We start from the raw sequence: 26889 nt of genomic DNA on the forward strand, positions 1-26889 counted from the left end.
TTCATTCTCTTAAGCTGTGCAGATCACCACCTCTTCATTCCTTAAAGGGTAGTCTCTGAGTCCAATATGACCCTAAAATCATACCTAATGGAGAACTCTCTAGCCCAGTGCTTTTATGAACTCATCTTGGCTATCCTCAAAGGACAGAGTCATAGCCTAAACCCACTTATGTACTGCAGGTTGTTCCAGCTCACCAAGATTTTTCAGAACTTGTATTCTGCTGGCCTGGCCATTGAAGGTAGGCTGGTTAGCAAAAGCACCTATGTAACCTTTAACACGTTACAAAGAAGGAGAATGGAAAAAAAGAAGCAGTTATCAGAACTTGGTGATTTGAGCAAATTGGAAACGGGAAGATGAGGAAGTACCAGAACTTTAATTTAGGAAGACCTGAATTCAAATCCTGCCTCATATACTTAACAATTCTGTTCCCCTTGGGCAGGTCACTTAATATTTTGAGTTTCCTCATTTATAAAATGGAGACAGTGGCATGGTGGATACAATGCTGAGTCTTGAATCAGGACGACCTGAGTTCAGATCCAGCCTCAGAAACTTGTTAGGTTTCTGGGTAAAACAAAAAAAAATCTCTGTATGCCTCAGTTTCTCTATGTGTAAAGTGTGAATAATAATGGCACTTATCTATTATTATTTATTTTATATTTTTATTTATTACTTCTACTATTATAAAGCAAGGTGTATATAGATTATTGGACTATTGGATAATTGGATTATTGTTTATTACTCAAGAGTTTGACTGAGACTGATGGTTTCATTTTTCTGGGCTAGTGGCTAAAATATGTGTAGTCTAGAGAGAGGAAACCAGGGACAGAGGCTTATCCTGGGAAGTTCCCCATTCTTTCCTGAAGAGTGATTTACATCAATTTCCAATGATCAAGAGAAAGACTCTTTAAACAGCACCCTTTATTAGAATCCTTAAGTGACTGATTATACAGTTAGAGAAGAGCAATGAATAAGAGATACCATCCAGTAGCAGCAGAGCTCCAGGTCAACTGGATCCTTTGGTTACCAAGCACTGAAGTCCATGATCAGCTTCATGGTGCAGGGGACTGAGAAATGGAACAGATGACCTGTGATGGAGGAGTCGACAGTCTAGCTGAGGAGGACAAAGTTTTCCAACCATGCAAGGTTAAATTTCAATATAAGGTCATTGCTGCAAATGTGATGCTGACAGTACTCTCCCTTATCATGGCTTAAGTGAACAAGCTCTTTGAAAATGCTATTTTCCATATGTGTGTGAATATATGTATGTTGGTATATAGCATATGAATATGTTTTATATATGTATGTGCAAACATGTACATAGTATGCAAATGTGTGGGTGTGCAGAGTTGCAGACAGATTGAGTGAACTATTTGTGCAGGGGTTCCAAAAAAGCAATCTTCAAGGGATTTAGACCTTGGTCTATATATACAAAGTAAAGGGAATGGTAAGATAGTCATCTGCTAAACTGCACCTATGTAGACAGCTCAAGTCATTTAGGAGCAAAGGTGCATCCAAATTGGCTCCAATTAATTTTATCCAGGGGGCAATATAGCTCCTCATACCATGCCTCTGCTAAAAGGAATCTTATCTCAATCTCATGTCTATAATATGAGGATGGATGTTCCACTTGACTCATCTTAGTCTTACAAGTCCCAGAAAATATCCAGTCAGGTAATATATGTTCCACTTGGCTCAGGTGTCCCCAGAGGTTGTCCCACTATACCCTATACTTGGTGCTTGATTCATATGTTCCTGACTTTGGGTCTTGGGGGAGTTGGAAAGGGGCAGCTAGTCCTCAGTAGGTTTGATCAGGTGACCATTGAAGGTGATGTAGATGTCAGACTCCTCACTGTAGATGGCATTTTCTCGTTCTCTCTTGAACATCCGCACCCAGACCTCATCTCCCTCCACCAGGTCCAGCATGAGGCTCTGACTCTGCATGATGCTCCGGTCACTGGGTTGGGTGTAGAGGATTGCTTCTTCCTGGTCATTTCTCATCAAGTGCAAGTAGGTCTCCTTGAAGTTCCAGGTGTGCACATTCAGATTGAAGAAGTAGATGCCAGCCACATAACAGGAAAACCGACCGGTAAACATGTTAAAATGTTTGTAGAGATTCACAAATTCTGTGTCAAAAGTGACATCTTGGAAGTAGTCAGAACTGTGGAGAACTTTTTTCCTGCCCACTGAGAAGGCTTCATAGACGTGCTTGCAGGAATTTCCTGGTAGGCCAATTTGTCCCTTCTGACCTTTCCGTCCTCTGTACCCCCGTTGGCCAGGAATGCCCTCCTTCCCACTTACTCCTGATTGTCCTTTTTCTCCGGATTCACCTTTTTCTCCTGAAGTCCAAATAAAAGAGAGAATATCAGAGCTAAAAGAGACTTTAGAGATTACCCTTTTATTATATAATTGGGAAAGTGGAGGTTTAGAAAGATTAAGTAACCTGTTCCATCCCACAAATAAAGAAGATGACAGAGGTGTCCAAGATTGGGATACAAATCATCAAACTCTAGATTCAGATGTCTTTCCACTTTTCCTCATTTTAATAGAGGAAAAAAGCCAATCTAGAAAGGGTAAAATATTAGTTTAAGACTAGGGTAGAACTTCCATCACTCTCCTCTTCCAGTTTAGTGTTCTTTCTACCCTCACTCTTCCCCAGTCCTTCCCTTCCTTTTTATAATCTTCTATCAGGAAGAATCTGTAACAATGCCTACCTATCTATGCTTCTGGACTTGGAGGGTTTTGATTGCCCTAAGTAATGCCAGATGAGCAAATTTAGAGAATCTACCCCAATATTCATATGGCCTATTTGCCTATTTGTACCCAACCTGTGGGATAGAGCATTCTAAGCTTGTATTGTTCTGATCAGTCACAGTCAGACTTACTATAATTTGACTCTCCTATAATGATCTTGGAGAACAAAATACAACAACCAACCATGAATAATAATAAAAATATCATAATGGTAGATCCTATTTTATAGTACTTTGAGGTTTAAAAAGATCTTTTTCTCACAACTGTGTAAAATAGATAGTACAATTATCATTAGCCCTATTTAATAGGCAGCTAGAATTTAGTGACTTGTCTAAGTTTACAAAGAGTATATTTTAGTGCTAGGGCTCTCCTGACACCCAGTTTAGTGTTTCTGGCCCAGCAATCTTTCTATTACAAACACTCAATTTTGGAGGCAAGTTATATTATTAAAATACAAAATTAAAATTAAAATTAAAACCACACTTTTTTGGTCTCAGAAATGGAAGAGTTAAACTTTATGAGTTATCTATTGACATGAATAATTCTGCCTTCAAACCTTTGTGGTGACTCAGTTCCTTTCACTGACTCTATCCCTCCTGTCAGGTTCCAGAGAACCCATGGAGGCTGGATGAGGTTTTGCGGTTCCCCCTTTATCAGATGCAATATGGGAGGCATAAATTAACCTTTAAGAATGGTGATGTCAATGGTGGGTTGCAGCCGGGGCATCACCCAAGAGGGATAGTTACTCATCCTAGTAGAAGAGGCAGAGACAGCAGCAGGGGGGCCTGAGGGGTTGCAGCATCGCACACACTTCTGGGCACTCTGTTTGGATTGCCCCAAGTCTGGCCAGGCCTCAGTATATAGCACCAAAACCAACAGCATAAAGAGGAAGGACCCCATCTCAACTCCTGAAATGGAAGCAAAAGTATCACCAAATCAGATAAGAAATTAGGTGTCCCCCCCAAAAAAACTAACAAGCTAGTTTGTTCTTCAGATTACTTTAGAGAGAGTATGTGTACATATATGGGATCATTAACTGATCTTTTAAAACTCATTTTCTATTTTTTCAGTCCCATATAAACTCTGTGGGTAGTGCAAAGAGGTACAATACAGTCCCTGCCTTCAAAATGATTACAGTCTGCTGGGGAAAACACAGGCAAAGAATGCCACTTGAGAGGCAGAGTCTTTCCCCTCATTACTATATTTAAGCAAGTACCACACGATACCTTTTCTGGTAGGGATTCTTGCATGCAGACATTGAGGTATCTGTTAGAGTAAGTGGTCACTAACATCCCTCTCAGCTTTGAGATTCTGTCATTCACATGTAAGCATGTGAATGTGCTCTATCTAATCCCAGTTTCCTCATGAGTAAAACAAAAGGATTGTACACAGGATCAATAAGATCACTTTTAGCTCTGACCCTCGATTGTGGTAAGGTACTAAGGGAGAACAGAGGAGGGAGACATCAGCTTTTCCATCTTTCCTTCTCCTCTTCTATTTTTTGGGGGAATTTTTGCAAGGCAATGGGGTTAAGTGGCTTGCCCAAGGTCACACAGCTAGATAATTATTAAGTGTCTGAGCCCGCATTTGAACTCAGGTACTCCTGATTCCAGGGTGGGTGCTCTATTCACTGTGCCACCTAGATGCCCCAAGTATTAACTTTAATAAGGACATTCATGTAACCTATGTCATAAAGTACTTTATTCAAGATTCTACTCTGAACCAGCTCCTCATTATCTTTTGTATGAGATGAATGCAAGTTATCACGTTATCATGAATAATGGTCATGGAAATTAAGTGAATTAGAGCTATAGCTAGAAAAAGGCATTAGAGTGTAATGGTTAGAGGGTCAACCTCAGAGCCAGGAAGAACAAATGCTGGCTAATCCACAACTTTTAATATCTCAGGCAACTAAGAACCAGATTTCTACCTACTTCCTTCACCAACCTGCCCCAGAAATAAAACTTGGACTCAGATTGGGATGGGTCTTGAATAGACTAAGGACTATATTTTTTTCTGCAGTTGCCAAATAGATAGTTGCCAAAAGTCTCTGGAATTCCATTTTCCTCTAGAGCTTATCTGATTATTACCTATCCTGCCCAGTTGTGTGAGAGTCCCATCTTCTCTGTGAAATGTTTCCTTATATCAGCAATGAGCTCTCATTTTAATCAATTATTATGGTCAGTACTATGAACTGAGCAAGCATTGAGTTTCTTTTTGCCTGTGTACATGAATCCACTGAGTCTACTGAGTACTATAGAGATTGAATTGCTTTATTTGTCTCCTTATGGGGCATTGAGCCCAGAAAACAGTATTTTAGGAACTGAATTATGCTTTTAAGGTAATCCTAGAAGGAAAATTCCCTCTAACAGTGCAGACAGGCATTTGATTTGCAATTTATAGTTTTACAGAATTTCCTGGAAGCACCAGGAATTGAATTTAGGTGTTATTGACTTTAAGGAGGATTCTTTATAACACTGAGTTTCTCATTGATAAAAGTTCAATAAGTGTTTTCTGAATTTCAGAAGTCATGGATCATGTGGGGTAGGGAAGACATCAATTATTAGATAGCCTTGGAATTTAGACAATGGAGTAGAATGTGATCATAATCCATTTATAGATTAAGGAGATGATTGAATCCTTGAACCGGATCTGTTACATCTCACTAAGTACCACTATTGTTTTCACTCCTGGCTGACCCAGCACCAAATCATCATGAAATTTGGTAATTATGGAAGTAAACATCTTTCTACTCTCTGCATAATTGACTCCCATTTCCTAAAGGGTTTAATATCTCAGTCTACTGAACATCTGAAGAGCAATGATTAGTTTTTATTCTAAAGACCCTATTCTTTCTCCCTCCCTCCCTCTTTTCCCTTTCCTTCCTTCCTTCCTTCCTTCCTTCCTTCCTTCCTTCCTTCCTTCCTTCCTTCCTTCCTTCCTTCCTTCCTTCCTTCCTTCCTTCATCATTTTATAGCCTTCTAAAATCAGAGCTAAGTTTAGTGTAAATCAGAAATAGAGCCAGTTTCCAATAATCTCACTAAATAATAAAAATAAGAGGATAAAATAATCACTCTCAGATAGCATCTCTAGTTTCTGGGAGATTTCACTATTACTTTCCAAAGGATCTTTCCCCAGTCTTCACTGCCCTATGTTTTCTTCTGATAAACGACTGGAAGAAGTGTGATTATTATGTGTTTATATTTTAGTCCTCCTTGGAGATTTCTTTGTCTTTCTTTGGGAGCTCAGAAGAAAGTATTATTAAATGTTCAGCATGAAGGAAAGATATAGCCCCTAGTTCTGGGAAAGCAACAAGAGCTTATCTTGCTTTGGTCACTCTCTTGGGGGCCTTTAAGAGATTAGTTCTCTATACCACATGGCTCAGCTGCCATCAATGGGACTGTGGTTTCCTCAGTTTGAACTCATTTATTTGGGAATGATTTATGATTACTGCTACTAGCAATAATAACAAGGATGATGATGATAATAGTTCCTTATACTTGAACTGCTAAAATGCTTTCATGTGTCTTTCTCCATTTGAGAATCACTACAACCCTGTTAGACTATAAGACAGGTATTAGTTTTTAGCACTATTTTACTGATGAATAATCTTAGACTTGAAGAAGGAAGTGAATTGTCCATGGTCAGGTGGTTAGTAAGTGTCTAATCCAGAAGTAGAGCTATAACTAGTAATTTTTACATCTGGGGCAAACAGTGTATGTATTTGGGGTGATAAATGGACAAAAGTGAGGTGTGACCTAAAGGAAGAAAGCATGAGAAAGGATGTTTTGAAATTTCTCTACTGTTGAAGGACTAGCAACTCTGGAGCAGGCAGAAGGAGGTACAGGGTTTAAAAATGTCAATGGAGGGGAAGAAATGTGCTTATTGGCAGTGGTTGGTGTTCTGTATGTTTTCTGCCCCAGTGTAAAGTCTGGATCTCCTTACATCAGTTACAAGTTCTTGTCAAAAATAAGCCTATAGAACAATATGTTTGTGGAAGGTCTGAAGAGGAATTAATAACTTCCCATCCAATCTGGTGCTAACATTTAGGAAATTGAGATAAGTCCCTCACTTATGGGGCTGAATGACTTGCCTAGGCTCACACAGCAGATAAACCTAGGTCTTCTCCCACTCCCACTAGGTTACTTCCCTAAAAAAAATTATTCACACATTTTGAGATCTTTATAATCTAGTAAGACCTTTCACATCTTTAAATGATCAGTATGGTACAGCCAAGAAGAATTTGTTGTCAAAGGACCAGAGCTCTGCCCTTGGTTAAATCACGTATTTCCTCATGATGGACCTTCATTTCTCAATTGCAGAATAAAACGCTTGGACTAAATGACCTTTTTATTTCTTTTTGCTCTGAATTTACGCAGATTGCCTGGGCCAATGTTCTTAATTTAAGGGAAGTGAAAAACATTTGCCTTTCTTTACCCTTTGTGAGAACTCGGAGGGCTTGGTGAAGTGGAATATGGGTTCTTGTCTTATCCACTGTGGTTGTTCTATTCACAACCTAATTTTTATGTATGTGTTTGGGTAGGGAGATGAAAGGGAGAGAGCAAGTCTGCAGATTCTGAATCTATCTTTGGTAAGTCACTTGCACACCTGCATCATCCAAGAGACCAAGCTATGCTATCATGCTATCTTTGCATAGCCCCAAAGATAATAGAAATTTGGCAGGCATAAAAACAGATTTACTTCTAGTATAGATCTCAAGGTTACAATACTCAAGACAACTCTGCATTTTTGGTATTCTTTCTTAGTAGCAAATTCTGTACTATCTTCAAGGCAGGGACTGGGATAGTTGTTTGGAACCTTGGGGAATCCCTCCTCATCTGGCTTCTCTTTCTAAAGGAAGATCAGGAATAGCTGTGGCCTGTGACCCTGGATTCTCTGTACTAAGTCCCAGTCTCCTGGGGCTATGCCCAGTGCAGCCGTTGGTCAAATATTTTTCTGTCTTAGGAGTACCACTTGACTTTGGCTGGGTCAGACAAGGGCACAATTCATTCCTGCCCAGGAAAGGATCCACACCGGAGATTTAAAACTCATCAATCTGTCTGCACCAGTTGAGCCAGACCTTCTAAATGGGGAAATTTCCTTAACATTTTCCTGACCAATTCAGGAGAAAGTAGGGATGTTGTCCATTTCAAACTCTATTACCATCATAGAATACCAGAATTGATAAGGTCTCTGATGTACTTTGATCTGACATTTTTAAAGATAGAGAAATCCTACTTGAAGTTCTTCTACCTGTTTGAGTCTGGATAGCAAGCCCCCTTTCTTAAAAGAGGCTTCATTCCACATAGGTTGACTTGTCTGTTAATGCTCCCTCATCTTCCTCACTTGTTCTACTTCCTACAAACTTTTCATCAAAGGCTCAGGCCTTGCCCCCACTGCTCATTAGTTGTGTGACTATGGACAAACATTAAATTCACAGAAAGAAAGGCTAGCCTGTAATAGTTGTACAACTAATTAGAAACTCGGGGGTTGTCTTCATATATTGGCAAAATGGGAGGGTTGTTAAGCTTAAAGGGCACCATTGACAGATTTTCCTTTCTTACAGTAATTTTGAATATTGTCATGGTGTTTGAAATTTCACCATTAGAGATTCATTTTTATAAGGGAAAGTACTGGGTCTCCAGGTGGCCAAAATTAAAGGAATGATACACATATCAACTACTAATCCCTTAGTATTTATTAATTTATCATATCAACCAACCACCTAACAAAGGATATGGAAAGAGGACAGGTAGGTTTTGAAGGACACAGTAGGCTCCTTGAGGACAAGGGGCTCATTTGCTTTAGTCTTTGTATCTCTGTTACTTGGCACTGGATTTGTGGGTTAGTGGATGAATGCATTCAAGTGGTATTATAAATTTAATTAACTTCATAATTTGACCAATGGTCCCAAAGTCTTTCCACCCCCTCCCATCCCTCTCATGACATTTTTACTTTCAAGGGGTTTGGGAGGAATAATCACTTAGTAAACTAACAGCTTGATCATTTTGAGCTAATTGTATTTGAGTAAGACAGATAGCTACAGTATTTTTTGTTTTGTTTTGTTTTTCTTAACAAAAATCCTGGTTACCACTTGAATATTCATCATTCTGAGAGAATGACATTGATATTATTTTTATCATCCGTGAAAAGAGGTCACCCAACCCTTGTTTATAAAAAATATCTCCATTGATAGGGTTCTCAACCCCTCCTGCTCCCACACCAAGTACATACAACCCTATCCATTTTGCCCTAGCACAAATTGTCAATGCAGGTTTCCTTAAGTTGAATTGAAATCTATACATCTCTCCACCCCTAGTGTAGCCTAGATTTGTAACTAGGAAGAATTTGGGGTTTCACTAGTTCAAATCCCTCAGTTTTTTCAGATGAAGGAAGATTCAAAGACCTTGAGTAAATTTTCTAAGGTTGCACAAGTAATTAAGTGATTGAGTTAGACCTCTAACTCAGGTCTTCTGACTCTAAATCAATAGTCTTTCCAGAGGATTTTGCTATTCTTGATGGGATCTAGATGGTTGTTTTTATTAAGGTAGGGAAGGTGGTTGAAGGTGGGGAAATAGGTGGGAAAGGAACACAGAAACACAGATTCAGAGAGTGGTGAAAAATAGTGGTTCAAGATTATAATGGTCTTTTGCTAGCTGTGATAGAAAACATTCTCCTTAGGAGCTAACAGTCTGGGGGAACTCTGGCAGTAAAAGTGGCATTCCCATTTAGAACACAACACCTAAGCAACACAAACCCAAGAAAGATAGTGGGAGCTCTCTGCAGACTGGAAACAGTAGAAAATCTGTTCATTTACATCAGTGTATTCCTTAGTGACTGCTTAGTAACAGTAGATTTGGTGATGGGGGACAGGGATAGAGGAAATGAAGGGGAAGGAGAATGATCAGATCTAAATTTCTCTCATCTACAACTCTTCGTGTACCTTAATATTTTTCTTATCCTGAAATCCAGAAAAATATGTATATATATATGTATATATATATATATACATATATACATATATATATACACATATATGAATCTTCATGGGTTGTTTATCTTGTGGTGGAAAGAGAAAGACCACCAAGTGAATAAGGCAGAAAAAAGAATCACCTTTAGCTACAATGGGAAAAATGAAAATCAGAAATGTACTTGAGAAGTGAAAACAATCTCAGAAGGTGAATGCAGAAAAGAACTATTCAGTTAAAGTTCTGATTTTCTGTCACTTACTCTGTTACTCATTATGTCCTGGGATCATAGATTTAGAGCTAGTTTTAAGGAACTTTTAATTCTCTCCCCACCCCATTTTACAGAAAAGGAACTGAGACGCCTAAAAGTTAAATGAACAATCCAGGGTGTCATAGGTTGTAAAGGGCAGAGTCAGGATTCAAACCCAGTTCTTTTCACTCCTCTGACTCCAAACCTAATACTCTTGAGCAAGTCCCTTCCCCACTCTTATTATCAAGTTTTTTCATCTGTATAATGGGAAAGTTGGATTGGATGATCACTACAATTTCTTCCACCTTGAAAATTTGATGATTTTCATTTCATCTCTGTCTCCAGTACCTAGCACAGTGCCTGGGTTAGAACAAGCACTTAATAAATCCTGAATGAATGAATGTTAGCTTCCCTTTTCACCCCATAAGACTATTGGTTTAAGGATCAATAGAAGTTAATAGAAATAAAAATTCTTGACCAAATTTAAAGAGCCTGTGGCAGTATATTATATATATATATATATATATATATATATATATATTTATACATATGTGTTTGTGTGTCTCTCTATATATACACACATATATGTATGTGTATATATATATATATATATATATATTTATATAATCCTTTATCACATAGTGCCTGCAGCCAGTCAGCTTGACCAGGGTGTGGCTGTTAAGTTTGTATTTGCCCAGGAGCTGTGCTCCAGAATGCCTCCAGGGATGGGACCAGTGAAGAAGGACAGGAAGTAATCTTTCATTCTGCCCAGACACACAGAGAGTGTTTGCTCTGCTCTGAAGCATGGCGCCACTGTGGTGTTACAGACTCTGGGATAGAGCTCAGAGTAATTCTGCCTGGCTGGGCAGAGATAAAGCCACCTGTGTACTGGTCTGAGTCACAGATTCCGAGAATCTCAGTAATGGGATATCTAATGTGAGCCAGTTCAAGTAGCACCTGAGCAGGTGATCCTTTCTGCCATATACCATGACCAGTGGTCATCCAGCCCCCATCTTGAAAGCTTCTAGTGATAGATTTGAATTCCCTCCCTACTTTGAATGATAGCTTTCCATTTTAGGAACTCTTTTTTATATTGAATAGAAATTTGCTACCCTATATTTCCATTAGGGGCAACTAGGTGGCATATTGGATAGAATTCTAGATCAGAGTTCAACTCCAGCCTCAGACACTTATTATTTGTGTGAGTTGGGCAAATCATTTAACTCTATTTGTCTCAGTTTTCTCATCTGTAAAAAGAGCCAGAGAAGAAAATGTCAAACCACTCCAGCATATTTGCTAAAACAAAACAAAACAATAGGGTAACAAAGAGTCATATATAACTCAATAACAAACCCAGCAACTTTCATTTGTTGCTCCTAGTTTTTTCCTCTGGATTTGAGCAATTAATATAGGTCTATTTCCCTCTTCCTCATGACAGTAACTTTAGACATTTCTATGATGTCATCAGAGCCCAACTCCTAATATTCTACCCCATCTCCCCAGTTATTTCTCTCCCATGATTGGCTCAGTCCTCAAAAATTCCATGGTTTCCAGTTCCCTCACCATCCTGCTCATCTTCTGCAGGTTGTACTACAGTTTGTCTTACATCTCTATATAGAGAAAAAGTACCAACTAGTAAGTCAACTAATCTGGCTTCAAATCCTACTTCTGACACTGCCTATAGAATCTTGGATAAGTTAATCAACTTCAACATACATATTAAATATATTACATATAGGAATATAATGTGTTATTTTCATATATAGTGTTATAAACATATAACATGATATATTCATAAATAATTTTGTTACAAAATGTATAATACATTTCTATGTATTTATTCACTTTATATTTAAGATATATATATATATATATATATTTGCACTTTTAGTAAAACATAATAAGCTTCTCAAGTATGGAGTGTTTTATTCTATACTTGTACAAATCTGGCACATAGTAGGTTCTTAATAATAGCTATTTACTAAATAACTGACAGCTTACTAAGATGGATGACCTCTCAGTCCCTTTCCATCTCTTGATTTATGATTTCATTATCTTTCTGAATTGTGTTGCCCAAAATTCATCTTCAAATATGGCCAGATCAGGTCAAAGTACTATAGGATTGTTACAGTCTTTGATTCCCAGAATATTTCTGTCTCTATTAAATGACCAGATAAGATTCCTATAATTAAGGTAAGGAAAAAAGTTTCCTTAATGCTTTCCTCTATGATGGGAAGGATTAAATACTCAAATCTGGAGGTCAAATCCAAGTGGTCCACACAGAAATCTCTGACTTCCCCTTGACTGTAGTTCAATCTGAGACTTTCCATCAGAAAGAGCCTGGCTTCTGCCCATAATAACTTCGGTCACTTAAGTGTATTACACTTTGAAGAATAAAGAGGTGCATAACACATTCTCCAGCCACATCTCTACAAGAAAAGCCCCACCACAGTGGAGAAAGTCCCTACTCATTTGATAACTAATCATTGGTCATGAAATCCCTTCCATCCTCTAAATGGCAGATATTGGACAATGGTTTTCCCCTAGAACTTTTAATATGTAGACAAATCAGAGATTAGTATTGGACAGGCTTCCTTTTATCCCCAGTTAACCTCTTATCTGGCCTCACTAGTAAAAGGAGACAGTGGGTGAACCCTGCTTGTCTCCAGTTCCTCCACATTGGAGTTGCTGGGAGTTGCAAAAGTAAGTGAGAGATTGGGTAGGGAACTAGCATTAAGCTAGGGGAGCATCTATGTTACTTTTTCATAAAAATAAAGTATTTGACAGTGGTTCTTATTCTTGTAGAAAGGTAGAAAGATATGAGGTAGATAATAGAACAAGATGGTAGATGCAGGATTGATTGGTCAAAGAATAATAACAACCTGGAAAGTAGTCTCTAGTGTGGTGCCTAAGAGATCTGTCCTTAGCCCTATTCTGTTAAATGTCAGTGAAGTGGGTGAAAACACTGATGTGATACTTGTTAAATGTGAAAATGACACAAATCTGAGTGAGGCAGCCAATATACTAGATAATATAATTAACAATTTAAAAGATTTCACTAGGTTAGAATGATGGGATCAATGTAAGAAGATAGAATTCAATAGTGACTAATGTAAAGTCCTATACTTGGGCTCAAGAATTAGCTGTGTTAGAACAGGATGGGGATGGAATGGCAAGAAAATGACCTAAGGATTGGTTTTACTGGAAACTCATTATGAGTCAACAGTTTGATGATGACTGCCAAAAAAAACTTAGGCTATTAGGAGAATCACAGAATGTCAGTGCTTGAAGAAATCTGCTAATCCAACTTCTTCCTATTATAAACTAAGATACTGAAATATGGAGAAGTCAAATAATTTGCTTAAGGGCAGAGAATAAGTCAATTGCAGAGCTAATGAAAATCAATCAATAAATAATAAAATAATAGAAACCTGGGTTCAAGCTATTTTTTTCTCCTGTTGTTTTTTAAACTGTACTAGATTACCTCCAAACTGAGCTATCTTAAAGTGAAATAGACTGCCTTGGGAGGTAGCAAGTTTTTCATGTTGGAGGTCTTCAAGCAAATAGATGAATGACCGTCAAGAATATTGTAGAGGAGGTTCATCTTTCTTCAGGTATGGGTAGGACTAAATGACCAAGATGGCTCAGTGGATAGCATTTGACCTGGACTCAGGAAGACTTGAGCTCAAACCCAAGCTTATCTACTTCCTATCTGTGTGATCCTGGGTAAGGCATTTAACCACTGATTGCCCAATAAAACAGATCCACTGGGGCATGAAATGACAAATCACTTTAGTATCTTTGCTAAGAAAACCCCAAATGGGATCACAAAGAATCAAACATGACTGAAACAATGGACCAAAAATAACAAATGACCACTGAGGGCCTATTTCATGCTAAGATCTTATCCTGATCAGACTATGCTCTAACCTAGACTACTGTCTGTCATCTTCTGTCCCAAATAATACTCACATAAATGTATGCCTTTGTTCACAGGGGCAACCAGGCAGGGATACTGATTTGGGCCACTGCTCCCTACTGCTCCATCACCAATGTGAATCCCTTATTCTCCAGATCTGAGGTTATCCGCATCATCTTCACATTAGTAGGATGCTCACTTGTATGTGAATCAGTAATGACAACCCATGATGGTAGAGTTTTCCAATATCTTTCCTGCCTGCTCTATAATCAAAGAATGCTTCTGTATCTCTTCCTTCAATTTCTACTTCCCTCCTTCCGCCACTATCTATTGAAAGCCCAAGCAGTCCCTGCTTGCCAGGAATCTCTCTGTCATGGCTTGGGATGGCCGTTCTACAAAGACTACCAATTCACCAGCCATTTGTGAAAATGAGTCAGTCTTGCCACAAGGAACTAGAGCTTCAGAGCTTCTGGGCAGGGCAGAGCACTGGGGCCAGAGTCCAGGCTCCTTCTTTCTGCCTTGCAACAGGGTTGGGTGATTCATGGGTAGATTCAGATGCTTTCTGGATTTCCTTGGTTTCTAATCAGTGCTGAAGCAGCCCAGAAAAGAAGGAAAGAACAGGAGAAAAATAGCCAGCTCCTCAAGTACCCCTTTACATATCACTGGACTTCTATGTTGGGGTCTGACTTTGTGGACTTAAGTGAGCTATTGTTTCTCTTGGCTTGACTCCTGTCATGGTGGGCTTACTACCATGGCATCTATCAGAGCAGAGAAGGAAATTTCTTGGGTCCAGGGAAGAGGGCAAATCTTGTCTCTGTCTCTTCCTGTTGGCTCCCAGTTATACATACCCTGAGCTGCAGGAACTTCTCCTTGATCAGCACCTTTTCCTGGTGGGGCAAGAACTTTCTCACAGTGGATTTCCAGCTATGCATCCCAGCCTAACAAGTCCCCGTCCCTTTCCTGGAATGCCATCTCAATCATACTTGATCTGGGAGTCAGGATGCCAGGAATCTGAGGAACTGAGTTTCCTCAAAAACTGAGGCACTCCGAATTAAGAAATAGTAGCTTGATTGTGTTCCTCAGTTGTTGTCCCCAAATGAGGGATGGTAACTGGTCCATCTGCCCATGGGCACACCAGATATAACAAAGGAAATGCACATAAGACTTGGTTATAGATAGGAAGGAAACTGTCAAACTCAACTCTAGAAAATGAATAATTCTATTCTGACCCCACTTTGGATTAAGCTATGATATCTAGTCAAGGCCCAAATCCCTGGGCCCCTGCTTCAAATGAGCAAATGGGCAAGATTTCGATCAGCTACCTACAAGGGGCCTTACATCCCACAGACGGATCCTGGTCAGCTCTTCCCATCCCTTTACCTTTCTCAGTGAAGGTTCGGGCTCCTTGCTGCTAGCCGTCCGGCTTCATAGTATGAAAGAGCCTGTTGATTCCACCCTCTACTTCCCCCAGTGGCTTCTGCTGCTGATGCATTCCCTGGTGGTGTCCAAATGCAACATTTAAAATTGGTCCAACTTTTTCCTCAAACTCAGCATCCATGGGGCAGGCGGATTACAAGCCTCTGTGTGTCTGTGTTGAGTGTCAGTGGGAATTTAATTGGATTCCATTCCACTCAGCTCGAGACTTGTGTAGAGTTCCTCCCCCTCTCCCTTGGGGTCTTTAAACCTCCAGCATCATTTCTCCATCAAGGACAACCTCCCTTTCAGGATTTTAAAAGGCTAAAACTTCTTGATCAAACGCAAGAAACATATGGAAACAATTTGTTGGCTTCGGGCAATTCTGTGGTATCAGTCTTTTAGCTGGGCGCTTACTGAGGGTTCCCGGATATTTACAAAGGGAAAAAGGGAAGGGGAGCAGTTGGGTGGAGCCTGCCTTTGGTCTCAGACAGCTCTTGCCCTTTGGAAACAGAATATCTTGCCAAAACCAGAGGCCTCTCAGTCTGAAGAAAATTATAGTCTTTCTCCAGCCTGTGAAGCTGAAGTTACTGTCCTCAAATGGACCAGGAGTGAGAGACCAGGATTCTATTCCAGTGGAACCAAATTCAAATAGAATTGGGGGGGGGCACTAACCCATACATAAGGATCCCCAAGGGTCCCATATTAATCTAGTTTTAAAATGTAATATCTGTTTTATTGAATTTTATATTTATTTTGTGGAATATTTCCCAATTTTATTTTAATTTGGTTCAGCTGCTCTTCGGAGTTGTTGAATATAACCCTGGGAGCCACATGTCTGACATTTCTGACCTAGACAATTCCACCTGCAAAACAAAGTGATGCTTAAGTTAGGTATTGGAAGACCTGAGAATAAGTTGGGGAGAAGAAAAAGAGTGAGAGGAATGAGAAGAAAGAAGACTGAAATGTAATATTAAGTGGAACAATGTCAAGGTTCAGTTATTATAAGCCAGACTAGAGCAGAGCCAAGGACTAGATACTGGCAGAGGGAGAGCCTGTGGGAAGGATAGTGACCATAATCGTAGGCTATAAGGAAATAATCTGGATAGATAGACTGGGGAGATGGCCAACTGAATTTAGCTGGCAGGCCTTGGTGCCACCAACTATTGTAACAGGTCACAGCATAACAGGTCATTGTAGCAGAGAGAGAGGCATAATGATAAGGGATTCTGTTGTACCATGGAGGCACAGATTGAGGCAAGGAGAATGGGGTGATTTTACAGCAGGTAGCATAGTCATTTGTGGGCCAAGTGCCTGGTTTTTAGAGTTGAGAAGAAAATGGTAATTATCTGTCAATATTTTCCTGTTGTATCTCTACTGTTGAGTAGTTACATTCTTTTGGACTAGCCCATTCTATTTTTTAAAGTACTAATGATTAAGAGGTCTTTTTTTTTCTTATATCAAAATTAAAACTACCTCCCTACAAGTTCTTACAATTGCTTCTGATTCTGTTTATTATGGCCAAAAAAGAGTACATCTAACTCTTTTTTCCATTTGAGAACCCTTCATATATTTGGCAACTATTCTTGTCCTCCATGAGACTTCCCTTTAAAAAAGCAGCATGATATAGTAGTGTGAGTGATAACAGGCTGATATTCAGAAGATACATTCAATTCAAGTATTTGTAGCTTATTGTCTATATGTGCCATTGGCCAGATCAGTTTTCTGAACACCAGTTTCCTCTTGTGAAACAAAATGCATATATAATAGATTTGCAATTTCATATGCAATCATCTTTTTTTAAATTATACTATGTTAAGGAAATATTTTATTTCAGAAATTTAAAATTAAATAAATAAAAAATAGGAAAAAAAAGAAAAATAAGGAGTAAGACTTAGATTCAATGATCTTTGAAGTACCTCCTAGCTCTAAATTTTGGTTCTTATGCTTCTTTGGGCAAAGCATTTCTGTTCACTTCAAATAGTCCTCATAGGATATGATTTCAAGTTCTTTACCATGTTTCTCTGGATGTTCTATAGCTTTCTGATGCCTTTTTTTAAAATGTGACATCGAGAATTGAAAACAATACTTCACATGTGATCTGATCAGGACAGAATCCATAAAAACCTATTGCCCCCTTAGTTCTGGGCCCATTAGGACTACACTGGCTTTTTCAATTACCTATTGATATGATCATCTTATATGGAACTTTCAGTCTACTAACTTTTGAAATTTTTAGTTCATTTACTACCTAGTTACATTTTATACTGGTTAAGCTATTTTTAATGAAGAATTCAGGTCAGTGTTATAGAAACTTTTTGTATGCTAATTTTGTCATGTGAAGGATTTATCAAAGGAATAGAAATCCAGCCTTGGAATCAGAAACATCTAGTTAGCTCCAGGTCCTGTCACTATCTTGATCCTGATTCTAGGTCTCATGCAGTGGAACCCTCAGTGTGTAAGGGTTCAAATAATCCATTTAATTATAATAATTCAAATACCCTCAGGTGAAATATATTACCAAGAAAATAAAAAAGGCATTTTGCAGGAAAATAAAATAGAACAAAGAAAAAAGTAGCTATATGTGGTCTCAAGAATTCTCTATTTTCATATTCTTACTTAAAGGACACACAGCTGGGTCACAACTCAATCTACCTAGGGCCAAAATCAACTTGAACTCGGTCCCCCAATTTCTATCAGTGTCTTGGTCTACAACAGCATAGATAAATTACTTGATTTCTCATTATTCTAGTCAAGATTCTAGTTTCAGAGAAGATGTTGATTTCTCTTGGTAAAGGGAGTTCTTTATCCAAATGAAATTACAGATCCAGATTATATTCCAATTACTATGTATTTTCTCTTCCTTCCAGTTTCATGTCATCTGCAAATTTTGGAAAGCAAAATTTGGCATTCACACTAATTTCTTTTTATTGGTAAATATCTTTCACCTGAGGGTATTTTCATTACCATAAAAGACGTTAAGATAGCATAGATAAGTGAGACACCTCCATGAAGATTTCTTTGAAATTTATGCCAATTAATACTATTGTTATGTAAGAAATAATGAATAAACTCTATAGAAGCATGGAAAGAATTAGAGGAACAGATGCTAAGTGAAGGGAATAGAACCAAAAGCATACTGTACACATTAACAATAACACTGTGTTGGGGCAGCTAGGTGGCGCAGTGGCCCAGGAGTCAGGAATACCTGAGTTCAAATGCGGTCTCAGACACTTAATAATAATTACCTAGCTGTGTGACCTTGGGTAAGCCACTTAACCCCGTTTGCCTTGTAAAAACCTAAAAAGCCCCCAATAACACTGTGAGTTAATCAACTTTGATGGATTTAACTCCTCTCAGCAATTCAGCAAACTAGGACAATCCTGGGAGACCTGTTATGGGCAGTGCCATCCACTTCCAGGCAAAGAAAACAAAATGAGTGAACACTATGTTCACTTTTTAAAAATTTCTCTTTTATGTTTTTCTTCCTATCCCTCAGTTTTCTTTCTTTTCCCTTAGTCCTAATTCTTTTTTTCAGTTTTTGCAAGGCAATGGGGTTAAGTGGCTTGCCCAAGGCCACACAGCTAGGTAATTATTAAGTTTCTGAGGCTGGATTTGAACTCAGGTACTCCTGACTCCAGGGCCAGTGCTCTATCCACTGCACCACCTAGCTGCCCCTAATCCTTAATTCTTAATAAAAAAATTACTAATATGTTGAACATGTTAAACACAAATGTACATGAACCATATTCACTAGACTGTTTGCCACTAAGCAGTGGGGGTGGAAAGGGAAGGTGGAAGAAAATTCTGTACCTTATAAATATGCATGTGGATGAATGTTAAAATGGAAAAATAAAATATCAATAAAAAATTACACCAATCCATTAATAACTATTGTTGGGTTTTGACCTTCCATCCAATTCATGAATCCTTTAACATGAACTATTATCTAGCCCATCTCTCTCTCTGGAATAGTATCCAAAGATAGTATGAGATCTTTGATCAAATACTTTACCAAAATTTAGGTCAATTATTTTTACCATATTGACTCTTTGTGATTACTATATCCTTTTTCATATGTTCATTAATCATTCCTTTAATAATATGTTTTTCAAAACTTTCCAGGTACTAAAATTAAGCTTGTGATCTACTTTCCCCACATCTAGTCATCTAAAAAAAATGCTACATATGCCTTTCTCCATTCCTATGGGATTCTTCTATTCTCTACAAGTTTTTCAGGATCACTGATAGTAGCCCAGAAGTTCTAATCTCTGGTTCACTAAGCAACTTGAGAGATTGATCATCTAGGCCCAGTGAACAATGATAGTTAGATCCTTTCTTATTTTCATTTTCTTACCTGGGATTTACATTTTCTACTAGGACATACAATTTTCTGTCCTCAACCCAAATAATATTCCATTTGGCAGATAAAACAGGAATTAAATTCACTTTGATAAAGTTTTTCCTTCTCTCTGGTGACTACTATTTTCATCCCAAACACCCTAAAAAATGAAACTATTCCTTCTTTGGTACCCTTTACCCTATATACCTTTTTTTAAAAATCCCCTTTTTTGGTGGTGTTTTGAATTTGAAGTACTTTGGACCTAAAATAAATGTAAGATATATGCCTTTCTTTTCTTCTTTTAAACATGTTTTAAAAGGTCCCAGTTGTTTGATGAGTCTTTCCAATAATTTTTCCTACTTACTGGAAATGCTTCTTTGTGCTATCAGAATTTCACTATTGAGATATTTCTGCCCCTGTCTATCCCAGACTGATTTTCTTTGTGGAATTTTAATATATGGAATTTTATTTATCTTTTTGCTTAACTCTTGAAAATTTTTCTCCCTAAATTTTGGATGTCAGCCTATGCCAGGGTTCTCTGTACTTTTCTATAGTATTCCAAAAAGAAATGATTGCTTTTGCACCCTATCACTTCCAGTTCTCAAAATACTATTTCAGTAATCAATTCACCTTTGGATTTAATTATAGATATGTCTTGAGACCACAACCTTCAGTTTTAGGAGTTGATGATTTATCAATTTGTTCATATCTGATTCTCACATATATTCATGGCTAACAAAATTCTCCAGTCAGGACATGGATTTTTCCAGGTATCAAAAGGAGGGTTAGGGGTGGCTAAGTGTTGCAGTGGATAGAGCACTGTCCCTGGAGTTAGGAGGACCTGAGTTCAAATGTGGCCTCAGACACTTAATAATTACCTAGCTGTGTGGCCTTGGGCAAGTCACTTAACCCCACTGCCTTGCAGGAAAAAAAAATGGGTGGTTGGACTTAAAAAATGCTTGAGATCCCTTCAGAGCTTATTGCTTCCTGACCTTAAGAAAAGGAATATAAAAAGAGGAAGATGAAAAAAAGAAGAATGAGAAGAATGACTGCTAATGATAGCCTTAGAGCTGAGGTCCCCATTCAGGATATAAATCTATCTCATTGCAGTCTAGACTCTTATCCCTCGCCTCAATCCTGAATAGCCTCACTATCCACAGAGGCTATTGAGAAATAGCAGAAGATAGTGATGATTCTATAGAGATTTCAGAAATTCAAATCCTGCTGCACAAAGATGTGTTCCATGACAAATACCCCTTTATATGAGTCATAACAAAACATGCAGTGTAATTTTCTTTGGAAAATTGTGTCCTTCTTAAAGCAATTCCTAATAAATTGTGACTTTTCTACAGATTCAGAGACTTTGTACTCAGAGGATCATTTTCTAACTATGACATATTTTTAATTTAACTTAATAACTACCTAATCTTCAAATCTTCCATTTTATAATTGGAAACTGCCTTAGGACATAAACAATAAAATGCCAGAACTTAGAACATTTTTTGGAGATCATTTAGTCTAATCCACAATTTTACAGGTAGGAAAACTGAAGCCCCTGTGACATGCCCACCCATAACTCATAGTTGCATAGCTAATTATCAGCAGAGCTGAGAATGTGAGTCTTGGGTTGGCAGTTTTTAGATTCAGATCTGGAAGAGATCTTGAAAATCATCTAATCAAACCTCCTGGATTCCATCAATTTGTAGATAAGGAAATAGGTTTAGAGATATTAAATGAATTGTTTTAATAAGTTAACAAAGGGAGTAAATGGTCAAAACCCAGTGGGAAACCAGGAATTTGAATTCCTGTTATTTCCACAACATCCCTCCAGGCAGTGGAATGGAGAATTGACCATTATGGTAACCAGCAGAGCAGCAATCTATTCCTTCCCAGTTCAAATACTCTGGCCTAATAAAAATCCCCCAAAACTTGACTGCATAGTCATTAGAGTTACAGTGAATGACTGAGAGGACTGTTTGCACAGGTGGGCTGGTTTGGTTTTAAGAGTAAGATTTTTTTTTTCTTCCAGGAAAAGGATGGTGCTTAAAACAAGTTTTTCCCCAAGCTGATTAGTCCTTGTTTTTAATAAAACATGGACAGGTGATACTATTTTCACTAATAATAATAATAATTATAAATATCAATAATGGCAACAAGGACAATGATGATAATAACAACCCATTCCATATAAATGATGATTTAAATTTTACAAAGTTCTTTCTGATCAAATCCAAGCTTTAGAACAACTCTCTGAGGGAAGGAGTGTAGAGACTCTGATATACATTTTAAAGACTGGAGAACTGAGATCTAGAAAGGGGAAATGAGTTGTTCCAATTCACTTAATAAATCAGTGAATGTGTCCTGGTGAGAACCCAGGTTTCCTGATTCCTGATCCAGTATTCCATACTTAAATGGTTACTTGGATCTTGGAGCAGGTATCCCTGGGGTTCTGTCTCATTTTTTGTAGTCTTCTCAGGATGGTCCCCTTTTTTCTGAAGTAACATTATATTACAATATCATTTACTCCAACATCAAAAATTACTTTATTGACAGTAAATGATAAATATCCTTTATTGTGGAAGCAAGACAAGAACCTTGCCAGCCAAAGCCTCAGAGATCTTTTCAAGATGGTCTCTATAGACAGGACCTGATCTCCTTGGTGACAGGATATTAGAGAAATAAAAGTACTACCTATTACATGGAAAAAAGTAGGATAAACTGAGCTTAGGTATAATGGACATATAAAGAAATAAGTGTGAACTTTGAACTGTGCATTCACAGAAATGCCACTGCTAGATCTTTACCTCAAAAAGACCAAAGGAAAAGAAACTCCATGTACAAAGAGTTAAGAATGCAAGTGTCTTGGCTATAGCAGCTCCTTTCACAGTAGTCCCAAACTAGAAATTAAGAAGGAAAAGGATGCCTTCCTTTTAGGAAATGACTAAATCGATAATGGTATGTGAATGTCATGGGATATTATTTTGCTTTAAAAAATGACAAAATCAGCAGTTTATGAGGAAACTGGTAACTTCTTTATGATCTGATACAGAGTAAATTGAGCAGAACTTGAAAAACAGTTTATACAATGACAGCAACATTATAAAGAAAAACAACTTTGAAGGCTTTTAGAACTCCAGTCTTGAGTCCAGAGCATTAAAGAAAGGAGGTGGGTTTAATATGGGACATAAATTAAATTAAGATGGGACATAAAAATGGGACCAATATGGGCTTTTTTTTTGACTACATATATTTTTATGAGTGTTTTCTTTTTTATTGTTTAATGACATTTGTAAGTTTGGGTAGGAGAGAGAATGGTAGCTGGTAAAAATAAATGAATATAAATCAATATGAGCTTCATCAAAATCTCTTTCCATTCATCTTTGTAACTATCTATTCATGCATGCATGCATCCATCCATCCATCCATCCATCCATCCATCCATCCATCCACCCATCCATCTATCTATTTGTCTGTCTGTCTTTCTATCTATCTACCTATGAATTAGGAAGAAAGTATAAGAAAAAAAGGGGAACAGAAATAACACTATAGGTGGAGTATAATTAAGGAGGCAGGACAATTGAGTTGTGGGACTATAAAGAAAGTAGCGGTCATTATTGGGTTACCATCCTTTTTTTCTGCTTTGGGATTGTCTGTATTTGGCAAATAAAAGAAGACATCTAAAATTCTTTGGATTTGTATTTCATAAACCAGTCTTTATATTGTAACTAGAAGACTGAACAAAAGTCTAGGGACTTCTTTGTGATAAAAGAGCACTATAAGATGCCTAGTGTCCTTAGATGTCTTTCTTAATGTATATAGTACCATTTCATACATTAGGATGTATGAAGATGGGCCTGCATGCTGGTCCTTTTTGGTGAATCCCTTTGCTAAAGACCAGCAGATCCTGAGAGATCTGTTGGTTCCTGTGATAGAGTGTCTGTGTTAAAGAAGATTGGTGATTTTGGATGAAGAGGTAGCCTACTCTGTAGGCTATAAAGACAGTTAGGCAGTATAGAGGATAGAGCAATGGAACTGAAATCAGAAAGACCTGAGTTCAAATCTAGCCTCAGATACTTATTAGACATGTGACCCAGGGCAAGTCACTTCATCTTTGCCTTATTTGTAAAATGGGAATAATGACAATAATAATGATGATAATGATATGATGCCTACCTCACAGGGTGGTGAAAATTAAGTCAAATAATATTTGCAAAGCTGTTGAAATATAATTGTGTTTAATAAATTTTCCTTCCTTTCTTCTCTTGGAATCACTTCATGATCTAGAATTGAAGAAGTCAGGCAGCCTTAGATCTGAGTTCTACCTAATCTCATGCTTCCTTAGGCAGCTATATGAGAGCAATCATCATTGCTACCAAACTGGGGAGAAGGAAGGAAAAGGAATCACCTTTAACCCTTGGAAATTCAAGGTATCAGTGGTCTCTACACTGGACTGTTTCACCAACTGTTGCATCCCAACAAAAAAGTGATATCAAAAGAGATTGGAAGTCATCTCTTCTCACTCCTTATTCCCCACAGAATGGATAGCTCATCCTGGCTCAGTCACCTATTGTCTTTGATCCAGTCTTGTTATCACAGGAATCAAGGTACCAATGAGGAGTGAGGGATGTACAAAGGGACAGAGTATATGTGATTTATCAGAAGAGCTCCCAAAGAGGTCCATAGATACTCTTTGGTATACTTTTAAGTTTGCTTTGGAGTTTTATGGTCTTTAAGTCTATGTCCCTGGGAAAGTCTTATTTGGTAGACTATGCTCTGAGCTGCCTAAAGTCTGGATATGCTTGAAGGGTAGGTACCGACGAAGCAAAGTGTTATGGTGAAGGTAGCACACCCCATTCTTGTCACCAAGAATACCGAGAACCCTCCATCCTCCTGAGACTGAAGCAGATCCTGTAATAACTCCCTAAGGTCATCAATTTGGGGCTAGAAATGATATTATTGGCTACTGACTCCAGCTCCCTCATTTAATGGGTGAAGAAACTGGGGCACAGATAGGTTAATTGACCTGCCCAGGGTAACACAGCTAATCTGAGGCAGAATTTGAACTTGTCTTCCTAATTTCAGCTTTCTAATAACCATGCAGCCTAGTTATATAGCTCAGCTAAGCCTCTATTATATTGTTTCCTATTTTAAAGGAGAATAAGAGTATTATCTTTTTGTGTTAATCTGAATTAGTCTTCAAAATACAGTCTTGAACTTTCTTGAAAGATCATGTCCAGTTGCTGTTTATGAAAGAAAAACCTGGAAGGGCAGTCTTTGAATGGACAATTCTCTTGTAGAGAGATTAAAGACTTTTCAAAATTTTATTTATTTATTTACACAATAGTCTTGTAAAAGTAAACATAATCCCCCTTTCCCCCCCACAAAGATAGAGAAACTTCATGAAAATAGAATGAGAGAAAAAGAAAAAAAATGTACTTCACTTATGTGTTCAGAAATCATTGGCTCTGTCTCTGGGATGAATCACATTCTTTATCATAAGTCCATGAGAGAAGTTACTTCAATATTTTTTTTCCCCACAGTGGTTATTGCTAACTGTATTTCCCTCTATTTATTCCTCCCCACTTAAATATTTTTTTAAAAGAATGAGTTCTTCATGGTGAAACAGTCCAGTGTAGAGACCACTGATATATGGAATCTTATTAGCCAGACCACCCTGGGCAGATGAAGACCTGGTAGCTTGACTAAGTATGGAATGTCTAGCTTTTAGATCTGAAGCGGAGACTGGTACCAGCATTCATAGATCATGATGAGGCCATGGGGGCCTCTTATTTGTACTTCTATGACTGTGATATTATGATAGACATCAGTTTCTAATAGATTTATTTCATTTATAGGGTAATACTTCCATCCTTATGGCAGTGATTATCTGTCCAGAATGATAATTCCAAGTCTCCCTTCTCTAGATGCCATCTTCTCTCAGATCATATATAGTTTTCCTTTTCTTTTTCTTTTCTTTTTATTAAGGCAATGGGGTTAAGTAACTTGCTCAAGGTAGCACAGATAGGTAATTATTAAGTGAGTCTGAATTTGAACTCAGGGCCGGTGATCTATTCATTGTACTATCCAGCTGGCCCCATATGGTAGTTTAAAAAAAAAGTCATTTACCTACATAGGCTTCCCAAATAGGCTCTATAATTTACCACCTAATTCTGGAGAAAAGTTCAAAATAATCTAGGTGTTCATTTTTTTTTTCCATCACTGCCTACCACACACAGACCAGTGGAGCACCCACAAGCCAGGACATCAAACAAGGTCTGTTTTATTATACTCCATACTTATGTTAGACTGGTCCCTGCCAATGGGCAAAGCTGCCAAGAACAATGCTATATACACCACCCTCAGGAACTTACCCTTTCAGAAAGCCTAGGGATTTTGTCCAAGGGTATGCCTGGCAGATGAACCAGCCCCCTTTATTGGAGTGAAAAAAACCACCTGCAAGGGAAATCCAGGCCACCTGGCAATTATTAAAATGGACCTAAGAGCAGGAGAGACCACAGAGATGCTGATGAAGAATAATGATTCTGTTGTAAAAACTTGGAGACCTGGTCTGAGGAGATCAAACACACATCCTTGTATTTATCTTCTCTTGGGATTTGGATGAGAGCTATTTGACAACTTTTCTATAACAATATAGTATTGGACAATTTGAGATTTTTGGTTGATTTCTTGAAAGAAATATTTTCTCCTAAGTAAGGTATTACAGCTAATATGAAGTGGGTTAATTCTTCAGCATCATCACCATCAGCAGCAGCAGTAGCAGTAGCAGTAGCAGCATCTTCAAAAATAATACTTTAATGTTTGCAGACCTCTTTACAAATATTATCTCATTTGATCATCATGGTAATCCTGGAAAGTAGGTGTAATTATTATCCCTATTTATAGATGAGACAGAGGTTAAGTGGTTTATCTAAGGTCACACAGCTAGTATCTGAGGCTGGTCCATTTCTCTATCCACCATGACACCAAGCTGTCATATTAAATGAAGATGTTGGAGCAAATATCCTCTGAACTAGTACTGGGGATACAAATTAGAAAATAAAGACAATCCCTGTTCTCAAGGACCTTACAATCTAATTCTCAGCCTATGATTCCATTTACTTATTTCAGTATCAGTCATCCTATTCATTGTTTACCTATTAAGAAGTCCCCCACAATTGTAGAATGTATTTGATTTTTTGAATACCTTTCTGAAGAAGTCTCTCAATCTACTTTGTTTTAGGTTTTT

General features: G+C 38.0%; 1 protein-coding gene across 2 annotated transcripts in view; it reads right to left on the reverse strand.

Moving 5' to 3' along the window:
- Positions 1-907: 907 nt before the first annotated feature.
- The window catches only part of C1QTNF8 (C1q and TNF related 8), a 30130-nt gene continuing 4148 nt past the window's right edge, over positions 908-26889 (reverse strand). Inside the window, exons 1-3 of one of the 2 annotated variants that reach the window (XM_074195996.1) lie at positions 15269-15685; positions 3435-3659; positions 908-2336 (exon numbers count right to left, since the gene is read on the reverse strand). In XM_074195996.1, coding sequence (XP_074052097.1) covers positions 1789-2336; positions 3435-3651 — 765 coding nt within the window. In that variant the 5' untranslated portion in view covers positions 3652-3659; positions 15269-15685 and the 3' untranslated portion in view covers positions 908-1788. Of the gene's footprint in view, positions 2337-3434; positions 3660-15268; positions 15686-26889 lie in introns of those variants that run through there. The other variant, XM_074195995.1, reaches the window with a different exon arrangement.

This window comes from Macrotis lagotis, chromosome 8, assembly GCF_037893015.1.
Source record: "Macrotis lagotis isolate mMagLag1 chromosome 8, bilby.v1.9.chrom.fasta, whole genome shotgun sequence".
In the NCBI taxonomy this organism is placed as follows: Eukaryota; Metazoa; Chordata; class Mammalia; order Peramelemorphia; family Peramelidae; genus Macrotis; species Macrotis lagotis.